A 24,789-nucleotide genomic window follows, 5' to 3' on the forward strand; every position below is an offset into this window, starting at 1 on the left:
TATTTAAATGATAAAGTGGTAAAAAAATGTAAATTATTATTATTTTAAAGATTACCTGATCCACAGAGTATTTGGCAACGCAGATTTCCCCTTTAATAGGGATATAGTCTTCTTGAGGCATCACATTCATATATGATTCTTTCAAGCTTGTAGAAAGTTTTCTGATACATTCTAAAACTTCCGAAGAACAGATCTGTATATAAAATTCACCTGGGTGCTTGAATTCAGTAACTGTACCCTTTTTGACAGTAAAAAGGGAAATATGCAATTATTAATATTCAACTGCAACATAAAATTCCTAGAAGCATTTAAAAAAAAGATTCCATGAATATTCAGAATAGCTTGCAAATAGAATCTATGTTAATTATTTTATCACTGATATTTGCAAAGAAAAGTATCATAAATTCACCAAAAGCTAAGAGTGAAGAAAGTATCTGGGATCTGTAAGAAATATAATCGTTTTTAATCCTTTGAGAAATGTTGGAACACATTACACAAGTAATACCTTTATTTCCACAGTTTTTCTTAGCTGCAGATTTTGTAAATCGGAAAACATTATTTTCTTAGTACATCCTAATACTTCTGTGGTGATTCCAAATTGATAATCATCCTGTTAAGAAATAGAAAGTTACTAACTTAAAAGGTTTGACTCTCATGCTATACTGAATGGAGCAAAAATTCCCAGAATCTGTAAAACCAATTTTATTACTCAGACTTAAGAAATATTAAAATCCTAAAGGTCAAAGCATGTAGTCTTTAACTTTCTTTCTACTCCTAATATTTAGCCAACATTTCAAGGGAAATATGGGATGATTTGCCCAGATACAAAATAGGCTAAATTCCTAGTAAATAAAATTATTTATTCTGTGCTTCCTTTTTAATACATGGAAATGTGTATGAACAGTAGCTTAACAGTATCTTTTTGGAGGAAGAGGAATGCTTCATAGGGAGTAAAATAGGCTCTAAAAAGAACTTCAAGTGGAAGAGTTACACTGGAACACAAATGGTAATTAATCTGTTGAGTCTAAATCTGTAGTGATTTGTAATTATCTAGCCCACATATTAAAAAAGAATTGTTGTCTTCCTATAGATTTGTTAAGTCAAAAAATCACAATGGAAAGAGAGGCATAAAAAAATTACTTTGTAGAGAAGGTAAGATTCTCACAAGAGAGTCTAAAACACATTTTACAAATGATTTCTAGCTACATTTGACTCTACTCTTAATATTGTGTATGAGGATATACTATTGAATCAACAAAACAAGTGCTACTCTAAATTTAATAAAAAAATTTTCAAATTTAAATCTAAATGTAAAGAGAAATATGTTATACCTCTTTATTCACTTCCATTTTCTTTGTTTCACAAGATAATTTATTATCTTCAGGTTTAAGGAAACTGGAACATAGCAAATGATTAAAATATTAATACTTTAGAATTGAACAAAATATAATTATTCTTAAAAACAAAAACCTTTTTATAGAAAAATGCAACAATAAAGTACATTATGTATGTTAGGAACTCTATGAATAATATTTAGTTATCCAAAATTTTCCTTGATTTTAGTGATAAGGGTATTATTATAGTTCTCTTTAATTCATAAACTACTTAAAGAGGCACTGAAATTATGCTGTATTAAAATTAATAACATGTTTTAATATATTTAAATTACCCAGTATTTATTAAGGATGTCATATATGAAGACCATCATATTAGATGCTGGGAAAAATAAAATCTCAGTAAGACATATTCTCTTCCGTCATGGGGTTTCTAATTCAGAAGGAACCTTGAACATTTGTTGAAATGGATGACAAGAAGGCAAATAAAACATATTACAATAACCATAGAGCAGACTATAATAGGCACACAAAAGAAGTACTAAAGAAAAATAATTTCTAAAGGGAGAAGAGGGAGAAAATTCTAGAAGTAGCATTAAATCTGGATGTAGATAAAATCACAAAGACAGTGATAGATGATAAAGGAATTTCCAGGTAAGGAATGCTTCATCATAGGGACAAACAAGTATGGAAAGGAAGAGCAAATAGTTCAATCAGTAAAAGAACTACCCAAGTACAAGGGAAATGCACAATGTAAAAAAGAAAGGGGATGAAGGCCTGAAATGTTTATTTGTTTGATTGCAGAAAGCCTCTGAAGTGATTTGAGCAAAGAAGGGTTATGGTTAAAACTGTACAGTTCTGACCAAATCAAAGAGGGGAGAGGGAGAGGGGGGGGAGGAGGAGAGGGGGAGGAGAGGAGGGGGGGAGAGAGAGAGAGAGAGAGAGAGAGAGAGAGAGAGAGAGAGAGAGAGAATGTGAGAGCATGAGAGAATGAGCTATTTCATTAGTACCATAACTACTTGTACTTATCCACTCTTCCCCACTATTACATTGGACACCTTCTGACCACAAGGTCTCATCTTCCAATGTCATCTCTTTTATCATTTTAGTATGGTTCCTGGGATTTTCTTAGCAAAGATACTGGAGTGGTTTACCATTTCCTTCTCCAGTGTATCACATTTTGTCAGAACTCTGCACTATAACCTGTCCATCTTAAGGAATTTTGCAAGTCTTAACTCATTGAGCTACACAAAATCTCTCTGCTACAACAAAGCAGTGACAGGGGACCTCCAGTGAACAAGATGCTTCCTGAGAAATTAGCACCTGAGTTAGATTAAAAGCGGAACTTGACTGGACTAACAGCTTTGGCAGTGGTGGGGGGAGTAGTATTATCTGGAGAGACAGAAGGGATACTTCTCACTTCTCTTGCCTCCTATTCTCTCCAGTCCTCTAAAATGAGGCCCTAGGATTCACAACTCCTGTCCCTAATCCTTTCATCACCTGAGTAAAAGGAGAAGTGTTCAGAAGAAAGTTTTCTACTTCAAGAAATTCTTGAGAGAACTGAGGAAGGGAGTAAAGTCATTAATCTGTGAGTGCTATACAGAGTAGCACTTAAGCACTGAATCTTTTTCTTTGTATAATGAACATTTATATGAATACAGTGTGGAATGGTATTACAGAAAGTTGGTCAGACTGAAGAAATTGATGGATGAAGGCAGAGACCTACAGACCTGCAGAGATTTCCATAATTCTAATTGATACTATTTTCATTTTGCAAGCTCAATTCTGAACCATGGGCAGCATCACAATCTTTTGAGAAAGGCCAATGGGAAAAGAGAGCAGGACATGAATTCGGGCAAGCATACTCTAAATGAGCAGAGGGGATCCTGTAACCACTGGAAAAGCAATGGAAACACATCTAAGGGCCAGGCTCTGATGGAACCAAGGGGTTAGTGACTGAGGGAAAGGCAGTGCCACCTACTGACTAAAATGTATTCTACATCAGAGTTCATTAAGAGCTCTGAAGAATGCAGAAAGCATGGGTATCATCAGCTAGATATGAACAGGCTAAATTTTAGTAGCACCACTAAGTGGACACTAGTCTACATCACCTGTCACAAAGTATAAGATACAAGGAAAAAAGTCAACTCCCCAAAGAAAAAGCTAAATGTTACCTGAAACTTAAAATATTAATGTCTCCAATGGTTAAGTCTCTAATAAGCAAATGTTTCTAAATAGGATGAATAGTTAAACTGATCTTTCACAGTTTTAACTTTAATATATTTTTTTTTCCCAAGGCAAATGGGGTTAAGTGGCTTGCCCAAGGCCACACAGCTAGGTAATTATTAAGTGTCTGAGTCCTGATTTGAACTCAGGTACTCCTGGCTCCAGGGCCAGTGCTCTATCCACTGCACCACCTAGCCACCCCTAACTTTAATATATTTTTAAAACCACTTCCTTCATAATAAAATATAAATCTCATATACTTACTTTTGTTTAATAGGTTTGCACACAATGCTGTGTGCAGACCAATCTCTTCTCTGGCATGCTACACAGCAATAATATGTTTGCTTACACTGTGAACACCTCAGGGATCCTAAACAATATAAAAAGTTACTATTGTGTTGTTCTAGATTAAAATCCAAAAATTTTTAAGTTATAATTTATAATTTTTTCAGTAATGTTTTGTCATACAATCAAATCCCTAAGATTAAAGTCTAAAGAGAACAATGCTATTTTATACTACCTATGATTACATTTGTGTCAGTATTAAACATTAATACAATTAACAGGTTAATTTATTAGTGTTGTTTTCATAATTTCAAAGTTTTAACTGATCCATCCCTATTAGAAGATTCAAAAATGCATTAACAACATTAGAATTAATAAACCAGGTCAAATTCATATGATCAATCTAACCTCATGTTCTGTCTCTGTAAAGAGACAAATTGTGGAATGCATACATACACCTTTCCCACAAACCTCAAAATGTCCATGATAGCAAAAGTATTAATAATAGTAATAATATTTTGAAATCCTAGTTTCTTCACTAATTTAAGGAGAAACAAGTCTAGAGCAGATTATCTTAACTTACTCTGAAGCTATATTTTCAGTCTGTACTTCAACCTGGGATAATAAAAGCATAATGTTATATTATTTTATGTATGAAGGTATGTCCTCATTCTATTCTCAAAGTTAGCTCAAAAGCAGGGGTGTTCAAGCTTTTAGTTTTTCAGGGCTACAAAATCCAACAAAAACCTCTCAGGTGGTATTTAAAGTTCAATACCTATTCTTGAATACAATGCAATTCATAACATTTGAATGAGACCCTAGTAAGGGCTCCTTCAATATACTAAAAAAATTAAGGTACTGGGGACAATGCACATATTTGTGAATCACGATCATCAGTTACACTAATATTCCTACTTCACAAGGTTGTTTAATAAGGACTAAATGTGATATGTAAAGTGCTTTGCAGATTTTAAAGTGTAATCTAATATGATTTTTCTCTCAACACATTGAATTTTGGTCAATGTATAGCCTGGAAACAATGTAAAGATTATCAGACTGCCTTCTGTGGGGGGGGGGGGGGGGAAGGGGAGGTTGGGGAAAAATTGTAAAATTCAAAAGATTACAAAAAATGATAGGTAGAAACTACTATTGTAAATTATTGGGAAACAAATAAAATATTTATATTAAAGTGCAATCTAAATGCTAATTGCTGCTACTGCTGCTGCCATTGTAGTGAAGAGAAAGAAGCTTTGGACTTGGAGATAGAAGAAACCTAAGTTTGAATCCTGCCTCAGATATGCAACAGCTATATAACCATGGTCAAATCACTTAATTCTAAAAGCCTGAGTTTACTCATTTGTAAAACTGAGATATGTAATACATATATGTAGTAGGAACAGATTCTCTTTTATGAAGTCTGGTTTGCCTTTAAGGGGACAAGGAAGTTGTGAATCCATTTCTGTGGAGAACTTGCCAGTCTAAAAATTCTCTCCAATGTGGATTAGCAATTTTCTTGTAACTCAAGTGCCTCTGAAGTTGACCAAGGTCCAGAGATCAGCTAGTCACATAACTCTCCTGAGTCAAATGGTAGGGGCTCAAACCCAGGTCTTGGCTCTTAATTCAAAGGCCAACTTTCTATCTATACTGCCATGCTGACTCTATATTCACAATTCTATTTAAAATCATATAGAATCACAGATTTGGATGGGAAGAAACCTTATTTCCAGGTAGATAGGTCACCAAAGGTACCTGGGTACATGTAACCCCAGAGAATTTCTAAAAATGACTCAAACTTCCTAAAAAAATAAAGAAAAAACTTTGCAAAGGATTCCTTTAAATCAAAGTCTTCCCAAAAATAGACAACACTTTTTAGTCTTACCTTGCTGGTTAATAAAAACATTTGTCCAACTGGACCTTTTCCATTTACCCTAAACTTTTGCTATGAAGGACCTGCATATGAAATTTAAGAACTGCTAACATGCAATACAGCTTTAAAATTTTTAATTCTTTTGTCTGCCTTGCTTGTACCAGAGCCCCAAGAGTCACACAAGAATGGGTTGAATTATAGAAAACAAAGTGACCCAAGGAATCAGAAGGGAAAAAATATATTGAGCTGATATGGCTAGTTATCTGGGAAAGCAGAAAGAGAGCAGATGGCCCCCTCTGACTCCAATAAGCCTTGGGTTCCTCCATGCAAAGGCAACATTGGATATAGCAAGGCAACTCCAGGGAGAAAGACTGAAGAGGGATAATCAAGGCCCTAGACATAGTCCTCCTGTCTACAAGACACTCAGAAATAAAACAGAAAGTAGCTGAAAGCTGAGGAAAAAGTGGGACTACTTGTGGCAACTCCAACAACCAGAAATAACAGAAATCAGCAGAGTCATACTGTATCCCAATGAACTAAAGAAGGAGGGTTGTTAGTCTATTAAATTGTGCTCCAATAAGTCTTATATGGACAACCTATATAATGAACATATCCAGAATTCAAATCCAGATACTCTAATTCTACAATACTGTGTTACCTATTATAGCAGCAAAATCCTATTTCCAGTCTAAAAGATGCCTTTTTAGGAAAAAAATACCAAAAATGCATACCTTTTGCTATACCAATACATAAGAGCCCATATGCAGTAAATTTTACCCTGATTTCCTATACAGTTTCAGAAATATCTAGGTACATATACATGTTAGCAAGAATCCTCAAAGAAAATTGAGACACTTACCATACAGCCCACACCGATGGCAAGTAGTTGAACGAGGTGAAGGTATTAATGAGTTGAACAGTTTAGAATCATAGTTTAGAGACAAAGGATTCTCACTCAAATTCTGTAACATTTTTGGTTTTGCAGGAGACAAATGAGTACTAAGCTTCTATAAAGAAAAGAAAGCAATATTAAAATCTGAATAATTTTCAAATTCTTAGTTAAAAGATTAAAGGGATGGGGATTAGACCTGTGGTAGAAGCAATTCCCAGATAAGGAAACTCTCTTTTCTTTCTCTTCAATTTATACAGACTAATCTTTTTTTGTATCAAAAATTCTTTTGTCAGAAACTTCTGGCCAAGATGGTGGAGAGAAGACAGGCACTACACTGAGAGCCACCTCAATCTTCCTCTCATCAGACTTGGCTTAAAGTTAACTTACACATACACACTCAGTTAAGTCAAGAAACTTATCTTACCTTTCAAGTATTAAAAGGGGAAAAGGGGAGGGGGGAGAAAAAGGGGAAGTAACAGAAGGAAGGGAAGGAAGAAGGAGTAAAGGGGAAAAGGGGGGGGCTGATACAAAAAGGCAAACACACTGAAGGAGGTATTCAGAAACAAAATACTGGGGAAAATGGATAAAGTGAAAAAAGGGAGAAAATAAAAACAGAGGGAAGATAGTATGGAGGGCAATAAGAGTTAGTAATTATAACTTAGAATGTGAATAGGATAAACTCTCACTTAAAATGTAAGCAAATAGCAGAGTGGATTAAAAACCATAGTCCTACAATATGCTGTTTACAAGAAACTCATTTGAAGCAGATACATAGAAAGTAAAGGTCAATGTTGGAACAAAATGTATTTTGGTTCAGCTGAAGTGAAAAAAGCAGTAGCAGTCCTTATCTCAGACAAAGCAGCTCCAAAAATAGACAGCATTAAAAGAGATAAGGAAGGAATATATATCCTCCTAAAAGGTACCATAGACAAAAAAGTAATTTCAATACTAAATATGTTATGCACCCAATGGTACAGCATCCAGATTCTTAGAGAAGTTGAAAGAGCTACAGGAAGACATAGACAGCAAAACTCTACTAGTGGGAGACCTCAACCTCCCACTCTCAGATTTAGATAAATTGAATCAAAAAATAAACAAGAAGGAAGTTAAGGAGGTAAACAGATTGTTAGAAAACCTAGATATCATCGACCTGGGGAGGAAACTGAATGGGAATAGAAAGGAATATACTTTTTTTCTGCAGTACATGGCCCTTACGCAAAAACTGACCATCTACGAGGGCATGTACCAGAGTGAATATATCTTTCACAGATCATAATGCAATAAAAATCAAATGCAATATTGGGCCAGGGAGATATAGACCCAAAACTAATTGGAAACTAAATAACCTCATTTTAAAGAATGAGTGGATCAAACAATAAATTATAGAAAGAAAGAATTATTTCATCCTAGATAATGACAATAATGAAACAACATACCAAAACCTATGGGATTCACTCAAGCTGGCTGTCAGGGGATATATTATATCTTTAAATGCTTATATGAATAAATTAAGAGAAAGAGGAAATCAATGAACTAAATGTGCAACTAAAAAAAAGTAGAGAAAGAACAAATAAACCCCCCCAATTAAATAGCAAATTAGAAATTCTAAAAATTAAAGGAGAAATTATTAAAATAGAAAGCAAGAAAACTATTGAATTAATAAATATAACCAAGAGTTGGTTTTATGGAAAACCAATAAAATTGATAAACTCTGGTCAGAAAAGAAAGAAGAAAAGCAAATTAGCAGTATCATAAATGAAAAAGGTTCATCATGTGAACTCACTACCAATGAGGTAAATAACAATGTGGAATTATTTTGCCCAACTATGCCAATAAATTTGACAATCTAAGCAAAATGGACAAATATTTACAAAAATATAAGTTGCCCAGGTTAAATGAAGAGGAAATTAAATATCTACACAACCCTATCTCAGAAAAAGAAATTCAACAAGCCATTATTAAACTCCCTAAGAAAAAATCTCTAGGGCCTGATGGATTCGCAAGTGTATTCTATCAAATATTTAAGGAACAATTCCAATTCTAGACAGAACTCTGCCTAACTCTTTCTACGACACCAATATGGTGCTGTTACCTAAACCAGGAAGAGTTAAAATTGAGAAAGAAAGTTATAAACCTATCCTCCCTGATGAATATAGATACAAAAATCTTAAATAAAATCTTAGCAAAACAACTGCAACAGGGGCGGCTAGGAGACATAGTGGATAAAGCACCGGCCTTGGAGTCAGGAGTACCTGGGTTCAAATCCAGTCTCAGACACTTAATAATTACCTAGCTGTGTGGCCTTGGGAAAGCCACTTAATCCCATTTGCCTTGCAAAAAAAAACCTAAAACAAAAATGACTGCAACAAGTTATCACAAGGATAATACACTATGACTAAGTAGGATTTATCCCAGGAATGCAGGGTTGGTTCAATATTAGAAAAACTGTTAGTATAATTATATTAATAACAAACCTATCAGAAATCATATGATTGTATCAATTGATGCTAAAAAAGCTTCTGACAAAATAAAGCACTCATCCCTACTAAAAACACGAGAGAGCATAGGAATAACTGGATAGTTCCTTAGATCTATCTGAAACCATCAACAAGCATTATATGCAATGGGGATAACCTAGAGGCATTACCAATAAGATCAAGGGTGAAACAAGGATGCCCATTTATCACCACTACTGTTCAATATTGTATTAGAAATGTTAGCTTCAACAATAAGAGAAGAAAAAGAAATTGAAGGAATTAGAATTGAGAATGAAGAGAAAAAACTCTCACTCTTTGCAGATGACATGATGGTATACCTAGAGAATCCCAAAAAATCATCTAAAAAACTACTAGAAATAATTAGCAACTTTAGCAAAGTAGCAGGATATAAAATAAACCCTCATAAATCCTCAACATTTACACACACGTGTGTGTGTGTGTGTGTGTGTGACTAGCAAGATACAGCAGAAAGAGCTAGAAAGAGAAATCCCATTCAAAGTAACCTCAGACAATGTAGAGGCAGACTCAAAAACTTTTTGAAAACAATTACAAAACACTTCTCACATAAATGAACTCAGACTTAAATAACTGGGCAAACAACTGTTCAAGGATAGGTCGAGCTAATATAATAAAAATGACAATTCTAACAAAACTAAACTAACTGTTTAGTGCCCTGCCAATCAAAATTCCAAAAAATTACTTTAATGAGTTAGAAAAAGTTGTAAGTAAATTCATATGGAGAAATAAAAAGTCAAGGATTTTCAGGGATTCAATGAAAAAAAGTGCAAAAGAAGGTGGCTTAGCCTTACCAGATATAAAATTATATTATAAAGCATCAGTCCTCAAAACTGTCTGGTACTGGCTAAGAAATAGAGTGGTGGATCAGTGGAATAGACTAGGTGCAATAGCAGGAAATGATTACAATAATCTTTTGTTTGATAAACCTAAAGAGTCCAGCTATTGGGATAAAAACTCTCTCTTCGATAAAAACTGCTGAGAAAATTGGAAGTTAGTAATTGCAGAAACTTAGATCAGACCAACACCTCACACCCTATACCAAGATAAAATCCAAATGGATACAGGATTTAGACATACAAAAACAATATTATAAGAAAATTAGAAGATCAAGGAGTAGTTTACCTGTCAGATCTATGGAAAGGGAAACAGTTTATGACAAAGGAAGAGATGGAGAACATCATTAAAAACAAACTAGATAATTTTGATTACATTAAATTAAAAAGTTTTTGCACAGACAAAGCCACTGTAATCAAGATCAAAAGAAGTGTAGTAAGTTGGGAAACAATTTTTACAACTAGTATTTCTGATAAAGGACTCATTTCTAAAATATATAGAGAGAACTGAGTCAAATTTTCCAAAAAAACAAGCCATTCCCCAACTCTGTATCAAAGGATACGCAAAGGCAATTTACAGACCAGGAAATCAAAGCAATGCATAGTCATATGAAAAATTACTCTAAATCATTACTTGAAATGCAGATTAAAGCATCTCTGAGGTACCACCTCACATCTCTCAGACTGGCCAATTTGACCAGGCAAGGACAATGATCAATGTTGGAAGGGATGTGGGAAATCTGGGACACTAGTACATTGTGGAGGAGCTGTGAACTCATCCAGCCTTTCTGGAGAGCAATTTGGAACTATGCCCAAAGGGCAATAAAAATGTGCATACCCTTTGATCCAGCAATACCACCACTGGGTCTATACCCTGAAGAGATGATGAAAAAGGGTAAAAACAACACTTGTACAAAATATTCATAGCAGCCCTGTTTGTGGTGGCAAATAATTAGAAATTAAGTGAATGTCCTTCAATTGGGGAAATGGCTTAGCAAACTCTGGTATATGTATGTCATGGAACACTATTGTTCTATTAGATACCAGGAGGGATGGGAATTCAGGGAAGCCTGAAAGGATCTGCATGAACTGATGCTAACCTGAGATGAGCAGAACCAGAAAAACATTGTACACCCTAACAGCAACATGGGGGTGCTGATCAACCTTGATGGACTTGCTCATTTCATCAGTGCAACAGTCAGGGACAATTTTGGGTCTGTAATGGAGAATACCATCAGTGTCCAGAGAAAGAGTTATAGAGTTTGAACTAAGAGACTATTGCTTACAATTTAGGAAAAAAAAACTGTTATCTTATTATGTAATTTTGCTCTCTCTTATACTTTTTCTTGCTTAAGGATATGATTTCTCTCTCATCACCATTCAGTTTGGATCAATGATACCATGGAAACAATGTAAAGATTGGCAAATTGCCTTCTGTGTGGTGGTGGAGGGAGGGAAGTAAGATTAAAGGAAAAATTTTAAAATTCAAAAGAAATAAAATCTTTCTTAAAAAAAATCCCTTTGGCTATCTGGTGAAGCCAATGGGGCCTCTTTAATAATGTTTAAAAGTTTATAAAATAAAATGTAATGGAATAGAAAGGAAATCCAACTACAGAGAAATAAAGACATAATTTTTCCACCAAGTATATGCTCCCAATAGATTTTAGGTTAAGAACTTATCTTAGAAAGCAGCCAAGAGAATTGAAAGGTGAAATGCCAAGGTATGAAATGCCTAGGGTCATATATGGTCTATACCAGGTAGGATTTGAATACAGATTTTCTTGTCTCCAAAGTCAGTTTTTAATTCATTATGTCATAATGTCTTTCATCAGATAAAAGATTGGTAAACTGAATCTAAACATTATTACTTCCAATTGAAGCTTTTTTTATTTTTTTTAGGTTTCTGCAAGGCAAATGGGGTTAAGTGGCTTGCCCAAGGCCACACAGCTAGGTAATTATTAAGTGTCTGAGTCCTGATTTGAACTCAGGTACTCCTGGCTCCAGGGCCAGTGATCTATCCACTATGCCACCTAGCCGCCCCTTTTTGAAGCAATTCTTACCTCCAATTCAGTATTGGATTTTTTTTAACCAAAAAGAATTTAAAAAAAAACTTGATAACTTACAGTATTCAGTTCTTTGGTTGGCAAATTATTTCCAATGTTTATTGTTGCTATTGTGTTTCCTGAAGAAGAAAAAAATGATACTTATAGTCTTCTCACATAAAACAAAAATAATGTAAAATTCACTTAAATGAAAGTTCGAAGCACACTAAAAAGGATTTTTAAAAAAATCTAAGAAACAAATACTTGCAATAAATGTTTTTAGATGAAAATTCTATTAGAGCAATATGCTATATTTCTCCTATCTCTCTGCCTTTCTACTTGCCCTGTTCTATATGTAATAAGCATATAAATATGTGTAGAAAGGGGCAAGTATAAAATAAACAATGATCTCAATTTCCTATAGGATGAATATAGTCTAATAGTACTATTATTCACAAAGCTTGTCTCTGAATGAAAAAGATGATTATTTCACTATCAAAAACAGGCTTTAAAGAAATTACAAAGGAAGAATTATTTTAAGGTTGATACCTCAATTATTTCAGTATTTGTATGACCTCATAAGAATAGCTGCTCTCTTTACTGGTACAAGTCACAATCTGTGTGATTCTATACAGGGCTTTTCTGTAAATCCTCCATTGAGAATCTACCCAAGCTATGAAAACCATCTTCTCGGTCTTTAATCTCATGGACATTGTTGCAGCATTCAGACTGATAAACTTCATTCTTGCTTTTATGAATATCACGCTTCTCATTTTCCAGTGATATTTGTCCTTGATGATTCTTTTATAGAACTTCTGGCACAAGCATTACGATTAAATATGCAGCAGCACTTTTATACCTGCTATTTATCCTTCTACTGCTCTTAGGTCCTGTGTAATTTTCTTCTGAGATCATAGGGTTTTATAATCTGCAGCCAACGTACATTGATAGGGGTACAAAACAATAGATTTTGCAATAGTTTACAGCTATGTTCAAAGGAAGAGCTGTGTAACTTCTTAAAACGCAATCTAGTCTTAGTTCCTATCCAAAATACACATACTAACAAATTAACTCAGAGGACTTCCCATTCATATAGGTCATAGTTTAAGTGACATTCTTCAACAACTGTTTCCCATGAATAATATCATTCAATCTTTTTTGCAAGATGTGACTATCACCAAGGTGGCTCTGTGGTCTTCAACCTCAAGATAATGCATAAAATATCAAGGGCAAATATGAGTATCTGGAAAAAACTGCTTCTGAAATGGGCAAACCCTCTCTTGTTTGAACTTTGTATAGAGTATATCCCAAGGAATGTGAACACTGGAAGAACAGAAAACTCCCTGTTTTATTTCTTCTTTAATATTGATGTCAATGAAGATCATAATGATAGCACTGCCTAACATTTACATAGTGCTTTATCTATATTTGATCTTTGATTTGATCCTCACAGGAAGCAAGTGAATTAAAACCATTATTATTTGCATTTTACAAATAATAAGTGTGAGGCTGAGAAGGCAGGATTCAAATTCAGGTCCTCGAGACACCACTTAAAAGTATTCTGAAATCTATATTGTAGCTAACTAGGTAGGCACAGTAAAGAATGCACTGCATTTTTAATCAGGAAAACTTGAGGTCAAAATTTAATTCAAATACGGATTACCTAAATAAAATTCTACCTGAAAGCTATGAGGATCTGTGTAAAATACTTTGCAAAACTTAAAGTACTATGTAAATGGCAGTTATTAATTATTAATATCCATTATTCCATCCCCTTAATAATCTATATACTGTTAATCCAAGTTTAATGACAGAATTTGTAACTGATTTTTTAAATGAACTTAATATGCACTGGAGAGTCTTTAAGGTTTTTTGCTATATTGGATCAAATGTTCTTTTTTAAAAAAACAAATAATGGGCACATCAGGACCTTTTGTTTTCTATGACTAAGTTTAACTGCATAATGTAGAACACTGCTGGCCTTAGCAGGTGTTTATACACTATCCTCAAAATATTTTGTAGAAATGATCAGATCATATGGATCAGTAGTTGTTGATATTTTATTCTTCAGGAATCTGTGGTCTTTTCCATAAAATTGTGCTATCTTCAACGTAGATTTCTTTTGTATATACTTGGACACGATCCAGCATTTGTCTTCTTAGCTGCCTGCCACTGTATCACCTAATAAAAAATCACTGATTTTGTGATCTTATTATCCATATTGTTGATCACAAAATAAATAAAAATAGATTCATTCCAACTCATTTCTATTAATCATCTTTCATACTCATACCCTGGTAACATCATTCAGTATACCTTTATTAAGTCCCTAGGATACACAATGCACAATTCTAAGCATGGAAGAGATTCAAAGTCATTAGAAGGTTTCAAGGAAGAGACATACCATCAAGAACACAATAAATCAAACCATAAAACATTATTAAGATTTTAAGAAAACAAAAAACAAAAAAAAGATTTTAAGCCATCAGTCTTACAAACTACTCCATAATCATCACCCTTCTGGCATGACTATATAAAAACTTAATTTCTGCCTACCATTTTAGCCATACAGGTAAAATAAAAGAAAGCAGATTTTTGCATCTAAATTGACCTTTAATTTATACTTTGATTTTTGAAAGTTGTCAGTTAAAAATTTCAGACTAAGGAGACCTTTTTAAGTTCTATTTCCTATTAGCATATGGTTATACACATTTGATAAGAGCTTCAAAAACATCTAAAGTAAAGATAATCATAGAATGATATTTTAAATCACCTGTTGATGTTTTCTTGTCGACTTTTGTTCCAACTGCTTCTTTGTTAATACAATTAGAGTTAGAAGGTGTTGAAATGTTTTCACAACTAGCAAAATATCGTTTAGTTTGTTCACAAAACAAAAAATTTTTTTTGGCAATTCCCATTGTTTTACTTCCATGCTCTGGACTTTTCAACTTAAAATTGGGATATGATCGAGGGCTTCTTAAAGGCTCATGTGGAGGCTTGATTTCATTCCTCTCTATATTTAATTGCTCTGTCACTTTGCAAGCAGATATATCAGAATTACTTCTTGACATCTTATCAAACTGAAGTTTAAAATCACAGATACCTAAGGGAAGAAAAATGTTTAAGAGTTAGTTCCTTAAATTAACTGTATTATGAATTAACTATTAAGCTAAATGTTTCCCTACATTGTGGATATATAATTTCAAATTACATAAAAGGCAATGTTTTATCCTCCCCTATTTACACCAAGAATAATTTTTTGTTCGTAAATAACATAAATACTTCTTACAAAAACATTTAATGAAAAAGATATAGTTTAAAATTAAGGGTTTTGTTGGTGATATCTCATGAAACTTAACTAAAAAATTTTTTAAAAATTATTTAAGGCAATGGGGTTAAGTGACTTGCCCACGGTCACACAGCTAGGCAATCATTAAGTACCTGAGGCCAAATTTGAACTCAGGTCCTCCTGACTCCAGGGTCAGTGCTCTATCCACTGTGCCACCTAACTGCCCCAACTTAACATTTAAAAAAAAATCATATCAGTACCAATATCTGAGGAAGTAGAATTCAAAACATGTAAAAACATGCAATAACATTAGATAATTATAAAAGGAATCAACATGGTCGTGGCTCTCAATTATATATATATATATATATATATATATATATATATATATGTTTATACATCAAAAAAATTCAACAGTTAAACATATAAAACATAACAATAGTAAAGGACTTTACTATAAATCTGAAATGATAAAAAATCAGATTTGAATTGATTACTTAAGTTAGAATGAAAATATATGAATGTACATACATACACATATATGTGGATAAGATGGGAGATAACATACTTTTTAAGGACACATGAAAACTGCAAAAATAAACCACATAGAGAAATCTTAAATTTAAAAACTCAGAAATTGGAATTTAAAATTTAACATTGGCAAAAGGGTCTACAACTACATACAACTAGAACAACTGTTAAAGAAAAAAATCAGAAAAAATTAAGATTTAAAAAATCAATGACAATAACATTTCAAAACCTATATAGCTAAAGCTTTTCAGGAGGAAATTTATATCATTGAATGTTTATATTAACAAGGAAAAAAATGAGAAAAATAATTCAAGTTTAAAACAAAGTTCTAAATAGTAAATAACAATCCAATTAAAAAATCAATAGATGATAAAAATAAGAAAATAAACAGAAATGCTTTTTGGACAAAAAACAACAAATGATAAACCAATATCAAATATAATCTGAAAAAAGCAGAAAATGCAAATCAAAATTATAAGTGAAATGCAGATAACAAAAGAACACAAGAAAATTATTAGAGTAAACTACATATAACTATATTCTGGGAAATGTGACAACTTAAAAGAAAAATGATCAACTATGGTGATCAACCTTTGAAATAAAAGGGAAAATCATTTATTTTCATTTTTTAATTAAAGATTTTATTTATTTTGAGTTTTACAATTTTCCCCCAATCTTACTTCCCTTCCCCCACCCCCTGAAAAAATCATTTAAGTGCTTATTATGTACCAGACACTGTGCTGAAGTCCCCAAGATAGTACAGTAGCAAATGAATAATATAAATTGAAAGATGTAATAATTACTGAAGAAATAAGACAAGTGATCAAAGAATTACCCCAACTCCCCATCAAAAACTAAAAAAATAAAACAAGGTCAGACAGAAGTATGGCAGAATGGTTTCAAACTTTTCAGGAATAAATAGTCCATGTTACATAGATTATTCAGTTCATGAAAGTAGAGAAAAATAAAATATGCCTTTTATGAGGCAAATATAATGTTAATTTTAAAAATCAGGCAAAATCAACATAATGAAAAAGATAATTTTCTCCTATTAATTTATATGTGAAAATATTACTTATAACTAAGCAGCTTTTTCCCTAAACATAAAAGGTTAGTTGAATATAAGAAAAACTATCTTCCAAATTTAAAAAAAAATTGAAGAGACTTTATAGGACTAAACAAAATCATAATGAAATTAATATGGGAAAATAAGCAAGAGTATCAAGAAATACATGGAAGAGAAAAAAGCTGAAATCAATTCTTGTAATATCTAAATTCTAAAACATAATGCAAAGCTGGTATAAAAACTGATGAGATAAAACATAGAAAAAAATCCACCAGTGCTATAGATAACTATATATTAGTGCTATGACAATTATTTGGAGGAAATGCTCAGTAAAATGCTCATTAATAGCCAAAGAGACACAAACTGAAACAATCATAAGTTAAAAACTACTTCATAATCTATTAAATACATCAAAATAATAATTGTGCAAATGAGATTGTGCAATAACAGGTATCCTCTAGCACTGATTATTCTATCACACTAAAAATTAACAAACTAACTCTGAATAATTCCATGTAAGGCACTGATGTTAATGGAATACTATATTGCAATTAAGACTTGCAAGTAACTGTATTAAGAAATCTAGAAAGAACTGTATAAATCAGTGTGAAAAAATAGAATACATAACACTAACTACACATTTGTAAGAGTTGATTAAAAATGAAAGAACATGAAAAATTCTCTAAATTGCAGAGTAATGCACCTCTATATAACTTTAAGTTTTTACCTCTTTACTCCTCACAGAATAGCAAAGACAAACAAAAGAGGAAAATGACAAATGTTGAGGAAGGTGGGAAAATATGTAGACTAGAAGTACGTTACTGTGGGAGCTTTGAACCAATTAAGACATTCTGGAAAGCAATTTGGCTTTGATCTAGCCCTGCACCATGAGGAATATGTCCCATAGAAAGCTTAAGAATGAGAGAAAAGGTGGGGCAGCTAGGTAGTGCAGTGGATAGAGCATGGCCCTGGAGTCAGGAGGACCCGAGTTCAAATTCAGAGTCAGACAATAATTGTCTAGCTGTGGGATCTTGGGCAAGCCACTTAACCCCATTGTCTTAAATAAAATTTAAAATAAAAGGAAAAGGTCCTAAGCATACAAAAATAAGTTTAGCAGTCATTTCTCTGGGAACCAAAGTTAGGAAGTAAACAGGTACACTCCTTTAGGGGAGTGGCTAAATAAACTGAGATATGTGAATGTAATGAATATTACCATGCCATAACATAAGAAATGATGAATAAGAGGAAACTGGGAAAACCATTATGAACTTACACAGAATAAAATGGTAGTACTAGGAGAATGAGTTCTATTCTACAACAACAAAGAAAAATAACTGAAAAAACCTTTAGAATTCTAATCAACAAATTGATAAGACAGGATTACAAAAGACTGATAGAACATGCCATTAATCTAACAACAGAGAGGTAATTAATTTAAGATACAGAAAGACATACTAATTATTAAGTTTGGACACAGTGTGGGAATTTAATTTGGCAGGACTATGCAACAAAGATAATAAGGTTTTTAATTTTTTTCAAAGTGTATAAACTCAAGGAGGGCACAAGCTCGTAGGAAGTACAAAATGATGTTTTAAAAAGAACAAAGGATATTTGCTATGATGTGCCATATTTATTTCAATATAATTTATTGCTGTGCAGTGATATTGCTCTGAATTAAAACTCAGAGACACTACCAAAGAGGAATGGTGACAATGTACTGCATCATCTTGCTATTAAGAAAAAAAAATTACTTCAATGTATTACTTTGATAGGGTCAGGCTGCTAGAGAAATTAACATTATTGGTAATGAATGGAGAGTGTTTTTGAAAGCTGTTAAGTGCACTGAATTAAAAATGAGAACCATTTTAATTTTAAATAATTGTAGTGTTAAAACATATGCAGAAGCATAATTTTTTTAAAAAAGATTTCCATCCAAATTGATTCTTTTAAAAAAAAATCTGAAAGGACAAAAAATTTAGATGAGAACACAAAAACTAAAAAACAATGTTATGAAGGTTTATGCACTGAATTTAATGGTAAATAGCTATTAAGTAAATTATTGATGTTTTATTAAATGTTTAATATTCAACATCAAAAGGTTTTCTTTACTCTTTACTGAGGGGGTAAATTTTCATTATTTTGAATTTGACAAACATTTTCACATACAAAACAAAAAAAAAACTATTACATCCAGATTTTTAGAAAAGACTTTATTAAATTTCACATGACAGGGGTGGCTAGGTGGCACAGTGGATAAATCACCGGCTCTGGATTCAGGAGTACCTGAGTTCAAATCAGGCCTCATACACTTAATAAGCTGTGTGGCCTTGGGCAAGCCACTTAACCCCATTTGCCTTGCAAAAACCTAAAAAAAAAGAATTTATTAAAGTATATTGCTCAGGATCATCCCATCACTATGCCTCAGAAACTTGACTTGACTGGGACTGGTCTCAGACCCTAAGCCCTTTCATTAGGTTCTCTGCTTTCCAAGAAGAGAATTCAGTGCCAAAAAAAAGGTACTCTATATTCTAGCTAAACATGGCTACTTTCTATTTCCACACAGCACATTTCATCTCCTACTCCTATGATTGCTCAGGCAATACAGTAATTAAAGTCTACAAAGTTCTTTCCAAATATTATCTTTCGTTCTTCCCTGGCTAAATGCCTGAGGTCAGATTTGATTTCAGGTAGTCCTAACTTCACGGCCAGCATATCATCCCTCTGTACCAACTCTCTTCTCTGTTAGCTCTTATGCCTGGAACTTTAGAAGGTTCTTGAATTTCCTAGTTCCATTAAGCTCAGGGTCACCTGTTACCTCTTGTACTACTCTGCTTTCCCCTACTCCCCTCAAAAAAACACCACCACCTCACTTAGGATATATTTTGCTTTTACAAATTTGTGTCCATGTTTGGGAGTGCTCCTCTTTGCCTCTCTCGTTTCTAACCTAGCAGATGGCACACAGGCTTGTTGAATGGAAGGAAAGGGAAAATTAATTTTCAGGGCTAGAACTTAAAAGTAATGAGAATAGTTGTGACTGAACAAAGAACAGTGATGCAGTCAGGGGCACAAGTCTTCTCCCTTATTGAATATCAGGGGACCAAAAAAGGTCTGAAATCTTTAAAAATCTTGTATAATAAAGACACACTTGATTGCATGAAGACTTTTTTCCCCAAGGTCACAGAAATAATACTTCAAGTTCATTCAGCAGACTTTCAAAGATAAGACTCTCTTTTAAATTTATTTTTTAGGTAAGCTAATCTCAGCAATGGTCAATTTATTGAACGGGAAAATTTGTGTTACTGAGTTCTAATTCTTTATAAATAACGTACTACCACCAACCCAATAACATCAACTCAAGGTGCATGGGTGGAAGAATCCTAATCACTAAAGAGGGTTTATAAAAGCAGACTGAATAGAACCCATTTAATAGAGTCTCTGAAACAGGGGAGCTAGTACAGAGGAAGGGGGAGGGGGGACAAGAGTCTGGGTGAGGTCTAGACCTTGCAAACAGGAAAAACAACTCAGCTTTTCCATTCAATCACACTGCCAATGCCTTGGGCTGTTGTCTGAGGGTTTTCTCCAGAGGTTTAACTACAGCAAGGCAACAGGAACTTATCTCTGGGAACCAAAATTTGGAGATCACAAATACCTAAATCAACAATTTTAAACAATTTTAAAATTTTGTTACATGTATATTGTAACAGAATTTTCACTTCTTCAGCAGCACAGAAATAATAGTGACCTTGGCAACCTACCACCCACATTTCACTCCACTATCCTCTACGCTTCATTTGTCCTTTGTCCTTGAAGATCAGGACATGGGGAGATGATGCCATGACAAGCACACAAATTGGATTTGAGTGAGGGATTATGTTGAGTCACCAATCTCACTTTCTCCTCCAGAGCCATCTGGGTCCAGTAGTCAGATATGGATCAGGACCACTAGGGTTGGCCCTGGATGCAAAGTAGTCAGGGTTCTGTGACTTGTCCAAGGTCACACAGCTAATGTCAAGCATCTTAGGTGATTTGAACTCAGGTCCTAACTCCTGAGGACTGCAGGACTGGTGCTCTAACCACTGCCCCTACCAGCCTCAGCAACTCTAGTGAGTTCCTGTCTGAAACAGAATTAGTTTCAGGGACAGATTCACCATCCTCCAGCTTGCTCTACTCCTCCTGCCATGAAGATAAGCCACTAGAACTCATTCCTCCTCCTAGTCTGCCCCCATACCTTATCATCCTAATGATTGACACTGAAAGGCCAATGTACAAATCCTGTTCTGATATTAACTGCCCCAATCTCTTTCCCATCCTCCTCACCACTATCCAACCCTTTTCTGGACCTCACCCCTTTTCTTGGGTTACAAAGCTTTTTTGTTTTTAAACCCTTTCCTTTCTCCTTCTTTCCATCATCTTGTACTCACTGAGACCTGGCCCCATTCTGATGACACAATGCACCTAAACCATCCTTTCCAGAATTGGCTGCATTTTCACTTATGACCCAACCCTGACCAGGATGAGGTCAAGGGGACTGAATACTTTCTGCTCACCATGTATACTTCCAAGGATTCTCTGCCTTCGCCTGTAAGTAACCTCTTTTCCTTTCAACCCCCTTTAATTATAGTACCTTCCCTCCATTATTTCCAACATATCTGGTATGTAGCTGCTTTGTGTGTACACATACACACACCACACACACATATATATTTATTTACATTATTCGACTCTAAGCTTCTTCAAATTAGGAAACTTTTTTGGTCTTTCTTTGTACCCTTAGCACTTGGTACAGGTACATAGTAGGCACCTCACAAATGTTGACTAACTAGGGCTTATTTAATCCACACTGATTACAAAACCAAGATGTTGGTGATGGCACCTATGCCCCTGCAGGATCTGAGCTCAGTACTTTTCGTATAATCATTCCCTCCTCCCCAGTTCTTGGTCTCATTCAAGGTCCTCAATATACATGTGTTAACTCCCTCAAACATCCTAACTTCCCAGTTCCTAAACCTTACTCTTTGCCAATCACTTTCCCCACCTCACTTCAGCTCTACACAGAGATGGTTCTACCCTTGATCTTGCCATCACTCACTTCCATGTTCATTGAACTCAAATTTCTTCATCTGATCATAGTCTGTAGTTACTTTGTCTTTTCCTCTACCTTGAATCCCTGCCCTGATCCTATACCTCACTGTGACTCCCTAGGTTTTTCCCTTCAGTTCTTTCTCAGGCCATCATCCCTGTACTGGCTATACTTTCCTCCTCCTCCTTGACTCTGAGATGAATTCATTAAATTCTCCTCTATCATCTCTACTCAAGTCCCTTGCTCCCCTTATACTATTGCTGACCTTTCACCAGCCTCTATTATCTTCACTCTTAAATAAGAGTGAAGATAATAGAGGCTGGGGAAAGACCAGCGACATAAATATGTGCTGCTGAAAGAGGCTAGAGGCAATCACTAGATCCATTACACATTTATGTTACATAATCTCAACTGGGCCCCTCACTGAGGCCAGGTAATCTTACACTTCTCTAACAGATTCATTGGAGGCAGCCAGAAGGTTCAATGGATAAAACAGTGGGACTGGATTAAGGAAGACTCCAGTTCAAATACAGCCTCAGATATTCACTAGATGCATGACCCTGGACAAATCATTTAAATCATTATATGCCTTAATCCACCAGAGAAAGAAATGGCAAATTACTCCAGTATCTCTGTCAAGAAAACCCCATATTGTGACACAAAGAATTCAACACAACTAAGTAAAAAAATAATACCTATCCCATCCACCACTCCTGATAGCTTATCTTCCTAGACTCTCTTCTCTTTTTTTTAGCTAAACTCTTTTAGAAAGACATCTGTAATCAAGGCCTATACTTCCTTTACTCTCACTCTTTTCTTTGCCATTTGGCTTCAGACTTCATCCTTCAACTCAAAACTTTGATCTCCAACATTACTAATGATCCTTTGATAGTCAAATCTATTGACTTTTTCTCAAATTCACTCTTTTTTCACTTCTCTGAAGCATTTAACACTGTTTATCGCTCTTTTCTTTGGACTCTTCTCTGTAGGTTTTATCCAGGTTGTGTCCAGTAAGTCTCCCTGTACCCCCATGGTGTTCCCTGAGGCTCAGTCCATCTAGCTCTAACCTCTTCTCTACTTACCGTCAAATCTGGCTATTCCAAATTGGTGGAATTTAAGACACAATAAAAACATGAGCTGAACTCATCTTTCTCTTAAAACCCTTTCTTCTTCTCACCCTCCCCATTACTACTAAGGGCATCCCCAGTCTCCCTGATACTTAGGTGTCATCTTCCACCTCTTAATCTCTTATCCACCCCATCCAATGTCTTGCCAAGTCCTGTGGATTCCACTTTCCCAACATCTCTCATATATTCTGCCAGTGCTCTGGTGCAGGTTCTCATCACTTCACCTCTGGATTCCTGCTATATTTTTCTTGGTGTTTCTGCTTCAATTCTCTCCACTCAACTGTCAAAAGCTTTTCTTATCAAGTCATTCCCCTTTTCAATAAATTCCAGTGGATCTCTTCCCACCTGGATCAAATATAAGATCCTGTTTGTCTTTTAAAGTCTTACACAAGGGGCAGCTAGGTGACACAGTGGATAGAGCACTGGCCCTGGAGTCATGAGTACCTGAGTTCAAGTCCCAGTCTCAGACACTTAATAATCATCTAGCTGTGGGGCCTTGGGCAAGCCACTTAACCCCATTTGCCTTGTAAAAACCTAAAAACAAAAGTCTTACGCAACTTGGGATTTTCCTTTTTAAAAAAAAAATTATTTATCCCTTCTCCAGGTTCTCTATAATCCTTGTGGTTTCTTGCATCAAACACTTTCTCCATGTATCTCCCATGCTTGGAATGTTCTCCCTCCTCATCTCTATCTCCTAGACTCCCTGAGACTTCAAGTCTCAGTTAAAATTCCACTTCTGCAAGAAGCCTTACCCTGCCCCCCCACCTTGTTTTTTCATAGTTGTCTGCATTCTGTCTCCCCCATTAGGATGGGAGCTTCTTGAGTGCAGGGGCTGATTCTGCCTTCTCAAGTACACACTTAACTTAGTCCCAGGCACAAGGTAAAAGCTTAATGAATGCTTAACTGAATGGACACTTGGGGTTGTGGAGACACAGCTACATTAACAGTGTTATTAGCAAACTGGTCCAAACACTTTGGAAAGCAATTTGGTGTGCAACTATAAAAAGAATTCCTATACTTCAACAGCCCTCCCATGATTTCAAAACAACAAAAGGTTTCATATACCTTATTTACAGTAACATTTTTTAGAGTGGAAACCCTTCTTCACCCCTGCACATGTTCCTCTCCTCTGCCAAGCCTAACAATTCCTCATTTCTTACCAGCAAGTATCTGCAGATCCATCTGCTAACACTGTGTGAGGCTCTGGAGATACACAGCCAGACAGGCCCTGGTCTCAGGAGCACCTTGCCACACCAAGCAGTTATGGAGAGGATAAACATTCTTCCTAATGCATTACACCTGCATTATCTTCTACCTAGTTTGCACATATTCTGTCTATATGTCTAAGCATGCTGTTTACCATTGGAAAGAATGTAAGTTCCTTGAGAACCCCTAAAGGTTTGTCTTTGTATCCACTGCCTGAGGGCCCAGTGAGAGGCACCTGGGAGGCTTGTTGACTGACCTAACTACAAGTCCATTTAGGTCTACAGAGAAGTATAGGAAGTCTTATATGTTTCTTTTTCAGCACACCTGGGACATAGTTGACATTTAAAAAAATGCTTGTGTAGAGCAATAAGAACTAAATGAATCAAATAAATAAATCAAACTAAAGAAACAACATACAATAACAAAGTAAAGGGAACAAAGCAAAACCAAATGCTATGGTACTATAAAGAACACCTTGATCCCAAAGAGAAAGGG

General features: G+C 34.7%; 1 protein-coding gene across 6 annotated transcripts in view; it reads right to left on the minus strand.

Moving 5' to 3' along the window:
- The window catches only part of TDRD1 (tudor domain containing 1), a 68,565-nt gene that overhangs the window by 41,520 nt on the left and 2,256 nt on the right, over positions 1 to 24,789 (minus strand). For all 6 annotated transcript variants that reach the window (XM_074233633.1, XM_074233634.1, XM_074233635.1 and 3 more), the window contains exons 2-8: positions 14,769 to 15,098; positions 12,077 to 12,135; positions 6,572 to 6,719; positions 3,825 to 3,930; positions 1,332 to 1,395; positions 506 to 610; positions 56 to 238 (exon numbers count right to left, since the gene is read on the minus strand). In XM_074233633.1, coding sequence (XP_074089734.1) covers positions 56 to 238; positions 506 to 610; positions 1,332 to 1,395; positions 3,825 to 3,930; positions 6,572 to 6,719; positions 12,077 to 12,135; positions 14,769 to 15,066 — 963 coding nt within the window. In that variant the 5' untranslated portion in view covers positions 15,067 to 15,098. The remainder of the gene's footprint in view (positions 1 to 55; positions 239 to 505; positions 611 to 1,331; positions 1,396 to 3,824; positions 3,931 to 6,571; positions 6,720 to 12,076; positions 12,136 to 14,768; positions 15,099 to 24,789) is intronic.

This window comes from Macrotis lagotis, chromosome 4, assembly GCF_037893015.1.
Source record: "Macrotis lagotis isolate mMagLag1 chromosome 4, bilby.v1.9.chrom.fasta, whole genome shotgun sequence".
Lineage (NCBI taxonomy): Eukaryota > Metazoa > Chordata > Mammalia > Peramelemorphia > Peramelidae > Macrotis > Macrotis lagotis.